This window comes from Ovis canadensis, chromosome 7 (genome assembly GCF_042477335.2).
Source record: "Ovis canadensis isolate MfBH-ARS-UI-01 breed Bighorn chromosome 7, ARS-UI_OviCan_v2, whole genome shotgun sequence".
Classification (NCBI taxonomy): Eukaryota; Metazoa; Chordata; class Mammalia; order Artiodactyla; family Bovidae; genus Ovis; species Ovis canadensis.
Window position 1 is genome coordinate 39362641 of NC_091251.1, and position 15570 is coordinate 39378210.

A 15570-nucleotide genomic window follows, 5' to 3' on the forward strand; every position below is an offset into this window, starting at 1 on the left:
ATTTTATGTTATTTATCTCTGGAGATATACTTTCTTTTAAATTGAGTTATAGTTGATTTACACTATTATATTAGTTTCAGGTATACAACATAGTGAATCAATATTTAAATAGATTGTATTCCATTTGAAGTTATTACAAAACAATGCCTATATTTCCCTGTGTGTTGTACAATATATTCTTGTTTATCTCTTTGATACATAGTGGTTTGTATTTCTTAATCTCATACCTCTATCTTGCTCCTTCTCTCTACCTTCTCCCCACTGTTTATCACTAGTTTGTTCTCTGCATCAGTGAGTCTCTTTCTGCTTTGTTATATATATTCAGTTGTTTTATTTTTTAATTTCACACATAAGCGATAACATATAGCACTTGCCTTTGTCAGATTTATTTCATGAAACATAATACTCTCTGGATCCACCCGTGGTGCTGCAGATAGCAGAATTTCATTCCTTTTTGTGGCTAACTAATATTCATGTGTGTGTGTGTGTGCGCGTGTGGACACAGATATATACATACATATGTATATACATATACAGACACATCATCTTTTAATCATTCATCTGTTTATAGGCACTTAGATTGCTTCCATGTCTTAAACCCTGGGTAATTTTAAATTTTGCCCCAAATAATGCAAGAAGCGCAAAGAATGACTTGATGTAAGCTGCCAAATTTCTCTAGGTCCCAGCATCCCGAAGAATGACTTGATGTAAACTGCCAAATTTCTCTAGGTCCCAGCATCTTCTCCAGTGAAATGAGAGGTACAATGGCTCTTGTCATTTGAGAGTATGCTAAGAAGTTTTGGACGCTAGCACTGTGACTGCTTGTTTACAAAATATATCTTACAAATCCCATCCTCCCAGTCTACAGTTACAGTCCCCTCCTAAGTAGGAAAGTGAGATTTTCAAGCAGGAGCTGTAGAAAACTGTTCGCTCCTACAGTTGCTGTCTCTCTAAGCTCTTTTCTGTGTCCTCATCATAATAAAGAAAGCATTGCCATGCAGAACAGACCCAAAGCAGAAGTTCATCACTTAGTGTTCTTGTTTGTGGGCTATTTATGAATCATAATTGTGGACCAACAAATCAGCAGAGTTGGGAAAGCACTAATTATCCAAGACCTGGGAAGACATGAGGCAGGCAGCCGGAGGGCAGCTGAAGCTGCAGACTGCTCGGAAAAGCACGAAGGGCTCAGAGGCTGGAGGCTAAACCACGGCTTGGAGCCCCCAAAAAGAAAACCGTGTCACTCCTAAGGAAGGAGTGTTTATGTGAGGGACATTTAAAGGTCAATTTTGGGAGAATTTATGTTCAACAGTAAGTCACTCATAGAGATCAAGGCCAAAGTTCACTCTTCCTAAAGCCAGTGTGTATATACTGTTACCTAAATCACAAAGTTTCTATGTAAATAAGTCATATAAGTGAAAGATAAATCCCTCCCAAGCTGAGTTGGTTGTTTTCAGAAACTATGAACTTATTTAAGATACTATGTGATACTTTTAACACTATTTCTAAGTAAGAAGCTACAGTGAATTCCTAGCAATGAAGGTGATGTCTGTACAAACAGCCTCCACCCAGGACCACTGGTGGTGGCCCCATCCCTCGGGAAGGTGGAAGGTCTGGTCGATCAGATTCATGGACCTTCCTGAGTATTGCTTTGCTTCTGAGACTATGCTTCATAGCCTTTGAGACTATAATATATGAAACTACCCCCTTCTATAGACAGAGATTTTTATAAGTAAGGAAGCTTTGAAGATATGACTCTAGCATGGAATAAGGACTACTTGTTGGCACAATTTTGGGGTGCCTACTGGGACAGAGGGCTCTGCTTTATGCTATGAGGTGTGAAGGAAGGAGATTGTCATGGGCTTAGAGAAATGAGGATGACAAGTGGAATGTGGAAGAGTGAATGGTGTGTGGTAAGACATCCCCACTTGCAAGACAGTACTTTTTTTTTCCAACCTGGACAAGTACCACTAGAGTAGCTTTATCTGGGAGACCTGATTTTGAAGCATTCCATCCCTGATGTGAGCAGAGACATGACATCTTAAAAAGGTCTCTTGGAAGTGGAGAAAAAGGAACTCTCTGACACTGTTGGTGGGGAACGTAAGTTGGTGCAGCTATTATGGAGAACAGTATGGAGGTTTCTCAAAAAACTAAGAGTAGAGTTCCATATGATTCAGCAGTCCCAATCCCAGGCATATATTTGGATGAAATTATAATTTAGAAAGATTTTTGTGCCCCTATACTCAAAGCAGCATTATTTGCAATAGCCAAGACTTGGAAGCAACCTAAATGTCCATTGACAAATGAATGGATAAAGAAGATACAGTACATATATACAGTGGAATACTACTCAGCCATAAAAAGACAAAATACTGCCATTTGCAGCAACATGGATGGACCTAGAGATTATTGTACTGAGTGAAGTAAGTCAGAGAAAGGCAAATACCATAGGATATCACTTATACATGGAATCTAAAATATGACATAAATGAACTTATCTACAAAACAGAAACAGATTCATAGATAGATATACAGAACAAATTTGAGGCTGCCAAGGGGGAGGTGGGGTGAGGAGGGATGTTTAGAAGTTTGGGGTCAGCAAATGAAAACTATTATATACAGAATGGATAGACAACAAGGTCCTACTGTATAGCACAGGGCACTATATTTGATGTCCTGTTATGAACGATAATGGAAAAGAATTTAAAAATACATATATATATATATATATATACACATACACATATAGTATGTATATGTGTGTGTGTGTGTGTGTGTGTGTGTGTATAGATATAAAACTGAACCACTTTGCTGGGCAAAAGAAATTAACACAATATTGTAAATCAAGCGTACTTCAATAAAATCAGTAAAAAAAAGAGAGCCACTCTTTCCCTTTCTTCTCCAATAATGTGAATGATAGGATAAGTAAGCAGCAGATTCAAAACATGAGGACTTCTGAATAACTTCAGGTCACATCAGTGACTTCCTAATTACAGACACCCTGACAATGTAAGATGCATGCAGAAAGGGGAAAAGGTCATATTTGCACAAAGCCCTTTTTCTAAGGAACTTGGGCTCCTCATTGTTCCTAAGACATCAGCAGAGGGGACAGTACTTTGTTGTCCCTCTGAGTCACAGACCAGCTGCCAGTCAGTGGGCAAGAGAAGCGGGGAAGGTTACAGGGGGTGAATGCCCCAGATTTAAACAGCAGTCATGTCCTGGGGCAGAGGGCTGCCCTCATTACAGAGCAGAGCACTGGCCCTCTGGGGCAGAAGCCACCGCTACAGGGGCGAGCTGAACACTGCCTGAAAACAGGCTCCCCAGCAGCAGCGAAAGTCAGGTAAGTCAAAGCAACGGGAGGGAGTGTCAGGGACCTCCTGGGAGCTAAGTGGGCTCAGCAGGGCAACTCTGTACAGTGGCAGACGAGAACCTAAATCCCAGGCTTGCATCAAAGAAGCGAAACCCCAGAAAGGACTGAGAGCAAAGCGACATCCTCAAAGGCACCAGCACTTTCTCCCGGGGAGGAGTACTTTAAAACTGGATCAGCTCCCTCCACCTGGTAGAGAGGCTCCAGCTAAGGATCACTCCTTCTCCGCAACTTCCTTACTTGAGGCATTACAACTTGATGCAACTCAGTAACTCTGCTTGATAGACAGATGAGGGAGGGACAATGATGATAAACCACACCAGCTAATATTTATCAAGTACCTTCTAGGTGTCAGGCCCTGGGCTTAGCACTTTATGGATATATTATTGTGACTGTCTTACAGTGAGGAAACTGAGGCCTAACAAGCTGAGTAACTTGCTCAAAGGACTGTCTCCTGGAGTGTATGCAGGGCCAGCATGTGAACAAGACTGCCAGAGAGCAGTCCAGAGTGAGCAGTGGGGACTGAGGCCCAGATGCCTGCTTTCTAACTCATTTCCAGTGACTGGCTTTGTGATGAACTCTTCCTTCAGTTTTCGGATGATTTTCCTAAATGTCCTATAGTTGACTAGTTTGCCTCTAGGTCAGGCAGCGGGAAACCTTCGGCCACAAAGCACTCCAGGCCCCCAGGAGAAGGGCTGCCTGTCACAAGTGGCCACATGGCTCCCTGGAGTTGGTTTGGTCTTATCTGGATGGACAGATCCACTTGGTAAGGCCACGTGGCATCACCGTGGACAATGTCACCTACACACAAGGATCCACACTTTGTACACAACTCAACTATAACCCCCAACTCAAATGAGACAGGAGATGTAACAAGATGGAAAAATAAAGGTGAACAACAATACTCCATCCCAACATGCAGACTAGTAGATGCAATTATGCTGACGTCATTGAAGAGGTCTGAGGAGGAAATTTGCAAACGGCATTATTTGGAACCTAGATGTACACAGCATCCCTGTTTGAGGAAAGGAATGTCAAGAACATATTCATTTAAATGCTGCAGAGGACCCCAGATTCTGATAAACTTTGTATCACAAGGCCTCATAGGGTTGTGTGATTAGGAAGAGGGACCCCCAGGAGGTCATCTTTTTATAATTCAGGAGCTTGGAAAGAAACCAGTTGCCTAGACCACACCAACCATGGATCCTTTTTAGAATCCATGTCAAACTGAAGAAATTTACTGAGAGCCAATCACTCCCCAGTAGTGGAAAAACAGATCATTGGGAGAAGTGGTGAGACGGCAGCCCAGACCATTCCTGGGGTGTTTCCTCAGAGTTTCCATCCAGCAGTTCATGTTTTATCCATTAATTTTAATTTTCTAAGCCTCACAAAGATGGAGTTCAGGGACAGCATTGAGATTGTCACAAGCTCTGTAGAAAACACAGGGAACAAGAGGCCGTGTTCCCCTGCCACAGCCACTTCCTGAAGCACAGCACCCACTTGGGGAGAGAATGACAGGGGGGCTCTAGGTGCCAGCGTGTTTGTGCACAGACGACAGTGACTCTGCCTGCAAGAAAGTTTCATCTGCTGCCTGTGCAAGGGTTGCTGGTAGAGCCAGAGCTGGGGGATCTGTTAAGCCCTGACATGCTGATAGAGGAAGAGCTTGGGAGGCTGTCCCTGCAGACACCGAAGCTGTAGTGAAGCAGGGTGTGCCCAGGGGGTGTCTGGCAGCAGCAGCAAGGGAGACCAGCTCTAAATTAAACTCTTTCAGACATCATGTTCTGAGGTACAGAATGATGTTCAGAATTTTATCTTCCTTTCCTTTAAATGGGATCAAAGAGAAGACTAACAGCAAAGGTTTCTCTGTGAGAGCTTCTGAGCTTCCAGATGCCTTTCAGTGACAACATTGAGAGCTGTGAGGGTGCAGGCCAGGGAACACAGTAGAGAACAATGATTAGGAAAACGAAGCCGACAAGAGCATGTCATCTACGATGCAGACGAGGATGGGGATGACAGCTTATAAATCACCCACAGAAAAAAAATCAGCCACGAATTGTAGTGCCTGCTCCCATTCCCTCCCCTAAAGGACTAAAAATACTTACCCCAGCAGGGTAAACGGCCTGAATCAAGGCTGGGATGTTGGCGACCAGAACACACACAAAAACAGGGGGTTTTGCTTTCTGAGGGGCTGTAATGCACACAATGTTTTATATTCAACAGATGGTTTTCCTAACAGCTCAAGGCAAGAATTGCTGCCTCTTTCCGCTTTATGCAGAGATGCTCTATGGTTAAAGAGCGGCACTACTATGGTTATTCTAAGCCTCTGGGTTATTGTCTTCAAAGAATTGCATGCAGACTCCCTTTCAATTGCCCTTCCTCTGACTCCTGAGCCATCACAGAACTGAAAAGGCCTCCCAATTATCCTGTCTCCGTGTTATTAAAGTGCAGTGTGATGCTACAGTACAATGTGTTAACATAATACAGTACAATTCTATTATAAAACAGAGTCCTAATAATAGACTTTGTTATTCTGAAGGTCAAATCATGTCTCTCTATACAAAGGGTCGATGAGGCATCTCTTTCATTACAGCACAGACGATCTCTAAAAGCAGAGTTCTCCTAAAGCATCCCCTTTCTTTATAGTATTCTTCTGCTCAAACCCTAGGACAGCCCCCCATGTCATAGAGAGTGGAGCCCAAGAAGAGTGGGCCCAGATTAGACAATACGTTTTCCTGAATAAAAAGACCAAGTCTTGGTATTCAAGGCTATAATCTGTAACTTCTCGTTCTTTCCAGTTTTGTCTTCTATAAATTCCATACACAATCATGCAAATGCTATCATCACTCTTTTCTGCAGTTTCCTGATTCCTCTCTATTACTCTACTTACACCCCCGTCCCCTGAGAAGAAGACCCTTCTTAGAGGTAAAAAGCTCATCGGTAGTTGCTGAGACAGTTCACAGTCTTCATTTAACTTTCAGTTCCAATTCCAGTCTTCTAGAATTTTCATCCTATATTGGTCAACTGCCATTTCTGACCTATTGCTTTGTATTGGTAGTTACCTTTCTGTATTTTCATTTTATTTATTTTTTTGGACTAGAAAAGTAACTCCTTAATTTTGCTACTATTTACATTTGTGTATACTTTAGACCACTGCTTCTCATACTTCAAAGTACATGGGAATTGTCGGAGTATCTTGTCTGAATGCACTTTCTGAATCAGTAGGACTAGCGTGGGCTCTGAGACCCTGCATTTATAACAAGCAGATCACACTTTTGATTAACAAGGCTTTAGACCTCATGGAGTTCTTAAAACTCTGAACACTGACAAGATCTTTTTCTCTTCCTTATGTTGAGCCAAAGTCTTATAGACAAGTAAGCTCCCCAAGTCCACAGGGTCACGGGACTTTGGACTCCGCCTACTCCAGGAAGCTCCTTTCCTTGGCGATGAGCTTAAATTACCTAGTTCTTTGTTTTTTTCCAGTCTCATTGAAGATAGCCTCAGACATGCAGATGATACCAGTCTAATGGCAAAAAGTGAAGAGGAACCAAAGAGCCTCTTAATGACGGCAAAAGAAGAGAGTGAAAAAAACTGGCTCAACATTAAAAAAATTAAAGTCATGGCATCTGGTCCCATCACTTCATGGCAAATAGAAGAGGAAAAAGTGGAAGCAGTGAAAGATTTTATTTTCTTGGACTCCAAAATCACTGCAAACGGTGACTGCAACCATGAAATTAAAAGACACTTGCTTCTTGAAAGGAAGCTATGACAAACCTAGACAGCATATTAAAAAGCAGAGACATCACTTTGATGACTCCAAAAAGATCCAAATAGTCAAAGCTATGGTTTTTCCAGTAGTCACGTATGGATGTGTGAGTTGGACCATAAAGAAGAGTGTATGCTGAAGAATTGATGTTTTCAAATTGTAGTGCTGGAGAAGACTCTTGAGAGTCCCTTGCAAGGAGATCAAAGCAGTCGATCCTAAAAGAAATCAACTCTGGCTATTCACTGGAAGGTCTGATGCTGAAGCTGGAGCTCCAATACTTTGGCCACCTGATGTAAAGAGCTGACTCAGTGGAAAAGACCCTGATGCTGGGGAAGATTGAGGCAGGAGAGGGGACGACAGAGGATGAGATGGTTGGATGTATCACTGATTCAATGGACGTGAGTTTGAGCAAACTCTGGGAGATAGTGGGAGAGAGAGGAGTCTGGCGTGCTGCAGTCCGTGAGGTCCCAAAGAGTCAGACACGACTTAGTGACTCAATAAAAACAACATGAAGAGAGCACTGCCTGTGCTGGTACTTGGTGAATATCTGCTTCCAAACAGCAGTGACAGAGGATGGCTCGTCCCCAACGCCCTCCTTTCATCAACATGTTTCCTCCCTCTTTGCCTCGGAACCAGTACACGGGCCATTCTTTCTGTAGCAACTTCTTTCCCAGTGTTTCCAAAAATATATTCTTTAAAACTCGGATTTTAAACCTTTTTAGAAGGCATGAAAACATGACCCCATATTGCTTCAGTCATCCTGTCTTTCTAAGAAAATACACTGACTTGCAGCTTCTCTATTATCCCAAATATATGGCTCTTAGAAAAATCTTTAAAGCTCTTTTAAGGTCCAGCTGAGATGCATATTGAAGATAATAGGTGTCTGTACAAAGTATGAAAATGATTTATAAAGCTAAAACTCATTGTAGAGAATATTTTATATGTATTAAAAATATGCATGCATGCTAAGTTGCTTCCTTTGTGTCCGACTCTTTGCAATCCTATGGTCCATAGCCAGCCAGGTTCTTCTGTCCATGGAGTCCTCCAGGCAAGAATACTGGGGTGGGTTGCCACGCCCTACTCCAGGGGATCTTCCCAACCCAGGAACTGAACCTGTGTCTCTTATGTCTCCTGCACTCACAAGTGGGTTCTTTACCACTAGCATCACCTGGGAAGCCCCAATTATACGCTCATTTATTTCTGCTGTTCTTGCCTCTGCAATTTTCTCTATTTTAACATTTGATGCAGGGAGAGGAAACTGTCTCTTTTTATAAAGTGCCAGAAATTTAGAGCTACCCGGAATCCTAATCATTTACAGACGGGGAAAGGAGGCACAAAGAGGTTAAATAAAGTCAACCCGAGATGTCACGGGAGGGGAAGGACAGAGGCAGGACGGGAACCCAGGTCTTCTGCCCTGGAGCAGCCTCTTCCCCCTCAGCCTCCTTGCCTCCTTGCCTCCCCCTCCTTTGTACTGCAGGAGCAGAGAGTGGCACAGCACCAGGACCAGAGGTGTGATCACAGCAGGTATTAAGTCACTGCCATAGACTATTACATTTGAGGCGGATGTTGGCATTTATATGGTCTATTATCCTGTTTCCTGGTACAGATGAAGGAGGCAAAGCCCAGAGGAGTCAAACCAAGCCTTTCTGAGAGCCCACAGCTTGTTAGGAGTAAGCCAGCTGACTCACAGTCCAGTGTCCCTACTCCTGATGCCAGCAGCCTTGTGTACATAAGGGAGTTCTGTAGACAAGAAATAAGAAGCACCTATTGCCCCTTTGTGTAGCTGGAAGCACCAACCTGACTGTAGTCTATTCCCGGCCATTAACAAGTGCAACTGTGCTTGGGTTTCACAGCATGTTTGAGTTTCAGATTAAATTCTGTTTCATTCAAGGAACAGCTAAGTCAACTTCCATGTTTCAGTGATTCTCATCAAAACATTAAGTTCAATTATACCAACATTCACAATGACAATTCAAATCAGAATAAGAGGGTGATTCTAATTCATTGACTTTTCTCTCCTGCCAGGGACATCAGTGCACATGCAATCAGCACATCCTTTGTGATCCTGAGAAACCTGGGGAACATCACCATGCCAAGGCACAAGGCAGGGGATTAGAGGGGAGCGCCTTGGTCATTCTATGCCGGTATCTGGCTCAGATAGTACAGAGTTTCCGCAATGCAGGAAACCAGGGTTCAATCCCTGGGTCAGGAATATCCCCTGGAAAAGGAAACGGCAACCCACTCCAATATTCTTGCCTGGAGAACCCCATGGACAGAGGAGCCTGGTGGGCTACAGTCCATGGGGTTGCAAAGAGTTGGACACAACTGAGCAACTAACACTTTCCTTGGTCAATCTCTCTGGAAGTTCAGACATACATTTATGCTGCATATATCAACTATCTCTATTATTTGTCTTGATTCTTCAAAAATGATAGTATAAGAGCTTTCTTCACTGCAGGGCTTTAGATCTGCAAAGGTCAGTGTGCCATGAGTGAGGAAGCAGAAGATCTCACCCGCTCCCTGGAGTTCCCTTCACCTTGTGGACATGGAAAGGGGTGGGGAGGTTGGTGGATTTACCATTGTCAATCTCGTAGTCAGCGAAGGCAAGTTCAGAGCCTTTGTTGGTGATCAGCAGCTCCCCATTCAGCGTGAAGATCATTGAAGCATCATCCAGGTTAATCATACATCCAACCACATCTCCTGGCTGCCAGGTCCGTCCGAAATACCCACTCCCTTGATGCCACCGCTGGCCCTATAAGACAAGAGCCCAGGGATTAGAGAAATGGAGGTCCTAGAGGCCCCTCTGCTGCTGGAGAAGTGACCCATGAGTAATTTCTCCTAATGGGCAGTGGTGCCTGGTTTCCACATGATACTTCCCTTTCTACCAAGGACAGTGCTCAGGGCGAAGTGGTCTATCTACAGATGTGGGAAACCAAGGTATACACAGCTCATCAGTAAAGGTGGCCCAAGTCTCCCAATACATAGTCAGCTATGTAAATAAGCTGGACTCCCCCTAAGACAGAGTGGTAAGATTGCCCCACATCCTTGGCTGCACAGGGTTCTGTAAACTTCCCCTGCAGAAGGGGCTGTGGGTTCAGGGGCAAGGCAGATATGGAGATGACTACAGAAAGAGCTAGGGTGTACAAGCCCTCCCCTTTGCCCTAGAGCAAAGGGACAAACACTAGGTGACGCACTGCGGTCTAAATCAGTCCATGTGGTGGCTCCTCCCTTTCGAAGCCAGAGCTCCAGATACTCAGCACTGCTCACTTCTGGAGAAATGTTTGGAGCAGAAAAACCTGGACTGAGGAGTGTGAACACCAGCCAGACTCACCCTGCTGCCTTCAAACACGAAGGCTTGGTCATCCACCCCCAGCTCAATGTCGGGTCGGCAGCCTGGCCGGGCCCAGCCAACACGCATGTCACCTCCGGTCACCACCTCGAACTCGAAATACCACTTTCCCGATCTCACGGCATAAGAGCGCTCTACCCGGAAAAAGCGGATCTTGTCTATGCTGACTTTCTCCACAGCTGGGTCAGCTATCAAGAAGGAAAGGGAGGAGAGGTTGCCAGAGCGGGAGAGAGAACACAGGCTTTCAATATTTAGGGAGGACTCCTCGAAGGATGTTCAACAACAAAGGCAAATGGCAGATCTCCTGCTAGTCAATATAACATAAAGTTCATGAAAGAATCATGGCCGTCATCATGTCATAAAAACACAAACTACCATTCACTGTGTGAGTGCTCCGCAGTAGAAACTAAATCTCAGTGTTTCCTCCCAATAATCCTATGAAATCAGCATTATTGTCTTCATTTTACCAATGAAGAAACAGGCTCAGAGAGGTTCACTTGTTCAAGGTCATACAGCCAATAAACCGAGGAGAGCCAAGATCTGAACTGAGGTCTGTCTTACTCCAAATCCATCCCCTTAACCACTTTTTACTGCCCCACGTGCCTATGGTATCCCCTGGGGTATAAGGTGGCAGTGACATGTTAAATACTCATAAGGTGGTGATTTTAATCGTGATAGAATTCAGTTGAGAGATGACATTACCTGCCCCAAAGTGAGATGATATTCATGTTTGGAAAATAAGAGAAATAATGGTTAACTTGGTTTTGGGACCAACTATTCTGAAAAGCTCAGCTATGCTGGAGGATAACTTATTCCCTGTGGGGCTGGGTCATAGATGTGCTCATTACAGAAATATCTGGTCAATGGAACACAGCTCTATGATCAACATGGTTCCCTACTTCCTAAAATTCACCATTGTTTTCAATGTTCTTTAGCACCAACAGTATTTCTAACAGTGCAAGTTAGACCTATTGAACATCAGTATTCCTCCAGAAGAAGACGTGTTTCGCAAACTGGAGCCAGAATGAACCATCTGCACTCATTACCTAGCTCTTGGTCTGATGGCTCAATGTTATAGCCATAACCAACAAACGTCCGGACAGCTTCACGAAGGCTGTCCCTGTTTGACTTCTTGGTACGCTCATCCAGCAGTGAATATGGCACCAAACGTGGATTTCTTTTGTTCTTTAAATCCTACGTGAAGCCAGAGAAAAGAGGATCTGAGAAAATGCATTTCATCTTTACAAAGAGCTCGTCCCACTCACACATTCCCAGCAACAGTCCTGGTTTCCCCCATGTGACTCTGCCAGCTCTTCTTCCAGTGCCTTGCCATTTACCAATGAACATATTTGCCACTTCAGGATCAAACGAATACAAATGGAAAATTGGCACTAACACTCAAAGCCAGCAGTAAAAACCACATTTTAATAATGCCAGCCTGTGAATAAAATGAAGTGTCATGAAATTAGTTAGACGACTCCATTCCCAAGGCGAGGCAGATGGGGATTTGCGTAACTATTCCCCTATGAAAGATCAGGCACGATTTAAACTGTTATGGCCTCCTCACAACAGATCCTTCACAGAGAGGCATCTCTGCTCACAGAGAAACATCTGAAATAGTGGCAGAGCCACGGCGGGGCTGTTGCACCGTAATAGCGCATAGGTGTATGAGTCCTCCTTCGGTCCTCAGTGGGGACTAAGAAGACAATGACAACGGCAGTGATAAGTCATCATAATCTGACATGCTGTTTTGAATTCCCCACTCCCTTCCCTGCTATGGTTTCCTAGTTGTCATCTTCTTGGTTCCAGACATGTGTAGGCTGAGAGGCTCAGGAATGCATGAGCACGTGTGCACACAGCCATCTGTGAACTTCCCTGAGCCTGAGCCTTACTGAGATGAGGGGGTTATTTCAGAATGAGAGGTGCACCAGGTGGGTTAGGGCTGAATCACGGTTCTAAACTCCACCTAACTCCTTGCTGGGTTCTCATGCTGCCTTTGGATGAGCCAAGAACTCTGCCTGGGAATTCTGGCCCTGTGGACTGAAGTAAGGGGACACAGGCTTGTTGTTGGGCTGGTCTGCCCCTCTCTTGGGCTAGTTTCCCCTTCAGTGGTACATACTTGGGACCACTCCAAAAATACTGCTGAGCTGTGATGCTGATTCGTGTGAGCCTTACATTGGCCTTGGAGAGTGCGTGAAAGCGCAGCTTTCCATGGGATAAGCAGCAAGACAGGGAATCAGAGAAGATGCAGCCAGAGGCCATATTCACAAGGCAACCTGATCACAAGTGTACTGGACTAACAAATGACATGTAAGCCTATGCACTGCTGGAGTTAATGTCAACATGCCCATTGTGAATTCCATTCAGCCCCATGATTCTATTAATAATGAATGTGCTGAGGGATGAGCAACAGACTGCAAAGGCAACCTCCATCTTCCAATCTAATACCCACTAAAGCAAAATGCCTTTTTGATAGATGATCACATCTCCTGGCTTCTCCATCAGGCCTGACCCAGCACCTCTCACCTGTTGAATGCCATAGGTCCATCCTTGTTTTATTCTGTCTTTTGCCCAGACATTGTGTGCATTTTCTGCAAGCTTATCCACTAAAATTTCTTGAGGAGGTAACAGCTTCACATCAGACAAATCCAAAGGGGCTGGCTTATAGCCATTGGACATCATGTAGCTACAAGTAAATGCAAAATAAATATTTTGAACAGAACTGTAAATCTCCCCTATTTCGGATTTTTGACCAATAGCACAGGGTCAGAATACTAGAAAGATAAGGCTACAGTCACAGGTTCTATGTGTTTTTCAGATGGCTCAGTGGCAAAGAATCCGCCTGCAATGCAGGAGACAAGGGTTCAGTCCCTGGGTCAGGAAGATCCCCTGGAGGAGGAAATGGCAATCCCCTCCAGTATTCTTACCTGGAGAATCCTGGGGACAGAGGAACTTGGCGGGCTACAGTCCATGGTACCACAAAGAGTTGGACATGACTGAGCAACTGAGCATGCAAGCACAGGTTCTCCCCTTGGCAGAATGGATAGCTCAGTTTGATTTCAAGTCTTTAGATGCAGCCCTTAATTCATCATCTATTTTTTGCCAATGTGTGTTACAGATCAGAGGTGAATAGTGGAGAAAATGGATGGTCTGTGCAAACCCATCCTTATTTCTCAGTGTGCAAACCACAGGCACACTCAGTATAATTCAGCATCACCCAATGCTCCTTTGCCTCACTTCACAAACACATAGGTTATGACACACGGGGCAAGGACGTGACCTTGAGCCAAATGATTTCTTATAAAGTAGCAGAATATGATTGCTCAGTTTTAGAAAACTAAACCTTCACTTTGAGAATTAAAAAAAAAAATCATAGCATTAGACAGTGTGACATGACCATCATGGTTTGCTGTCCAGTCCAGGAATCACAGCCACAGTTGTCTGTAATTTGCTAGATAATGTAAGGATGGGAAAAGCTCAGCAGGAGCCCAGGGAGATGCGTCATGTGAACGGAGAGAAGCAGGGTCCATGTGGAGTGACTCACAGGAGAGCAACTGACCATCGTCATGTGAGAATGTGAGTTCAGAGGCACTCATGACCCCAAGCCACTGACCGCTCAGCTCAGGGCCAGAACCTGAACATGACGACTTACAGACTGGTGCTACTCTACCCAAGAACCTCAGAGCAGTAGGAGATGTGAGGTCTACCGTAGCATGATGCTGTCCCTCATCCACCTTCCAGGGATGCCTGACCTTGGGCAAGGTCACCATGTGTTAATCACTGAGCCCAGCCACCCCTCCAGCTGCTGCCTCTCACACAGGAGAGGCCTCAGGAGCTGCCTCTGAGAGTGAAGCTTGGCAGCCTGGGGTTTCACAGGGAGGAAGGGGAAGATAAGCATTCAATTAGAGCTGGCATTGCCTTGGCTCTTAAGTCATGACAACACCTGGGTGTGAATGTGTGTACCTCCAAGGCTGGCACGTGTGTGAGTGAGCAAGCGAGCCAGGGGATGTGCCAACAAGCCCACATCTGAGAGTGTAGAACACATGACGAGTGGATGAGAGGGAGAGAAGGACACATGCAGATTTAGGGGCCAAATTAAATCTTGGCAGAGAGGCCCATTTCTACAAGATTTGCAAGGCTGGCCCAATGCCAGAGGAGTGAATCTTTGCTGTGGCTACCGACCATATTCAACTTCTCGTGCCAACTGCTATTCTTATAGACTATGACAGCTTATCCTTCTGAGTGCCACATCTTCTGGCTCAAAACTCACAATAGTAGTAGTGTGGGTCCAGGCAGGAGGAGTAAAAAGAGAGGAAGCCTGGAAACCCTGTACTTCAGCTGGTTTGAGTGTAGTCTAGGCACCCAGAGGAACTGCCTGACCGGGTGCTGGAAGTATCTGGGGCGGTTCCCTGCCTCTGTGCGTGGACCTCCTGTCCTCCCAGTTTAAACATTAAGACGGAAGCATTAAAGTTGCCAACCATTAAAAGATCACCTACTTTTTGGGCAATTTGACCTTCTTGAGATCGTCCTCAGCAGCTGGGTTAACATGAGCAATGTGGCACCCCAGGGCCAGGAGAGTTCTGTGATGTAGTGGACAGAGAAAACAAAGGTCAGCAGCAAGGTAGAGGACAGGGAGAGCCCCCACCTCCATCAGAAGTGATAAAAACAGACTATATTCATTCATTTAGACCAGAGGTTGCCGAACGTTTTCTTACAGGTGAGATAGGAAATGTTGTAGGCTTTGTGGTCCTTGGGTCTCTGTTACAGTTACTCACCTCTGCCACTGCAGAGGGGAAACACTCAGACAAAATGCAAGACAATATGAAGAGCCTGCCTTTGTTACAATAAACATTTTTTTAATAACCAAAATAGGTGGCTGGTTAGATAAGTTTGTGGATCTTAGTCTGCCATCTCCTGAATGCATAGCATAAGAATGCAACAAAAAGTTTGTTCATTCTGGGAGACCTTTTCTAGTTTATGAATCTGCATTAGGATTGTATCCTGATTCTCTGATTCCAGAGGACAGATGGGACCCTAATAGCAAACCCGGAAGTCAGCAAGCATTTCTTGGGTGCTCCCTGCACACAGTGCCTT

The 15570-nt window shown here is 44.6% G+C and overlaps 1 protein-coding gene across 9 annotated transcripts in view; it reads right to left on the bottom strand.

Moving 5' to 3' along the window:
- RYR3 (ryanodine receptor 3) overlaps nt 1–15570 on the bottom strand; it is a 575944-nt gene that overhangs the window by 208593 nt on the left and 351781 nt on the right. For all 9 annotated transcript variants that reach the window (XM_069595972.1, XM_069595974.1, XM_069595971.1 and 6 more), the window contains exons 23-27: nt 14973–15056; nt 13003–13162; nt 11523–11670; nt 10459–10664; nt 9705–9879 (exon numbers count right to left, since the gene is read on the bottom strand). In XM_069595972.1, the coding sequence (XP_069452073.1) occupies nt 9705–9879; nt 10459–10664; nt 11523–11670; nt 13003–13162; nt 14973–15056 (773 nt within the window). The remainder of the gene's footprint in view (nt 1–9704; nt 9880–10458; nt 10665–11522; nt 11671–13002; nt 13163–14972; nt 15057–15570) is intronic.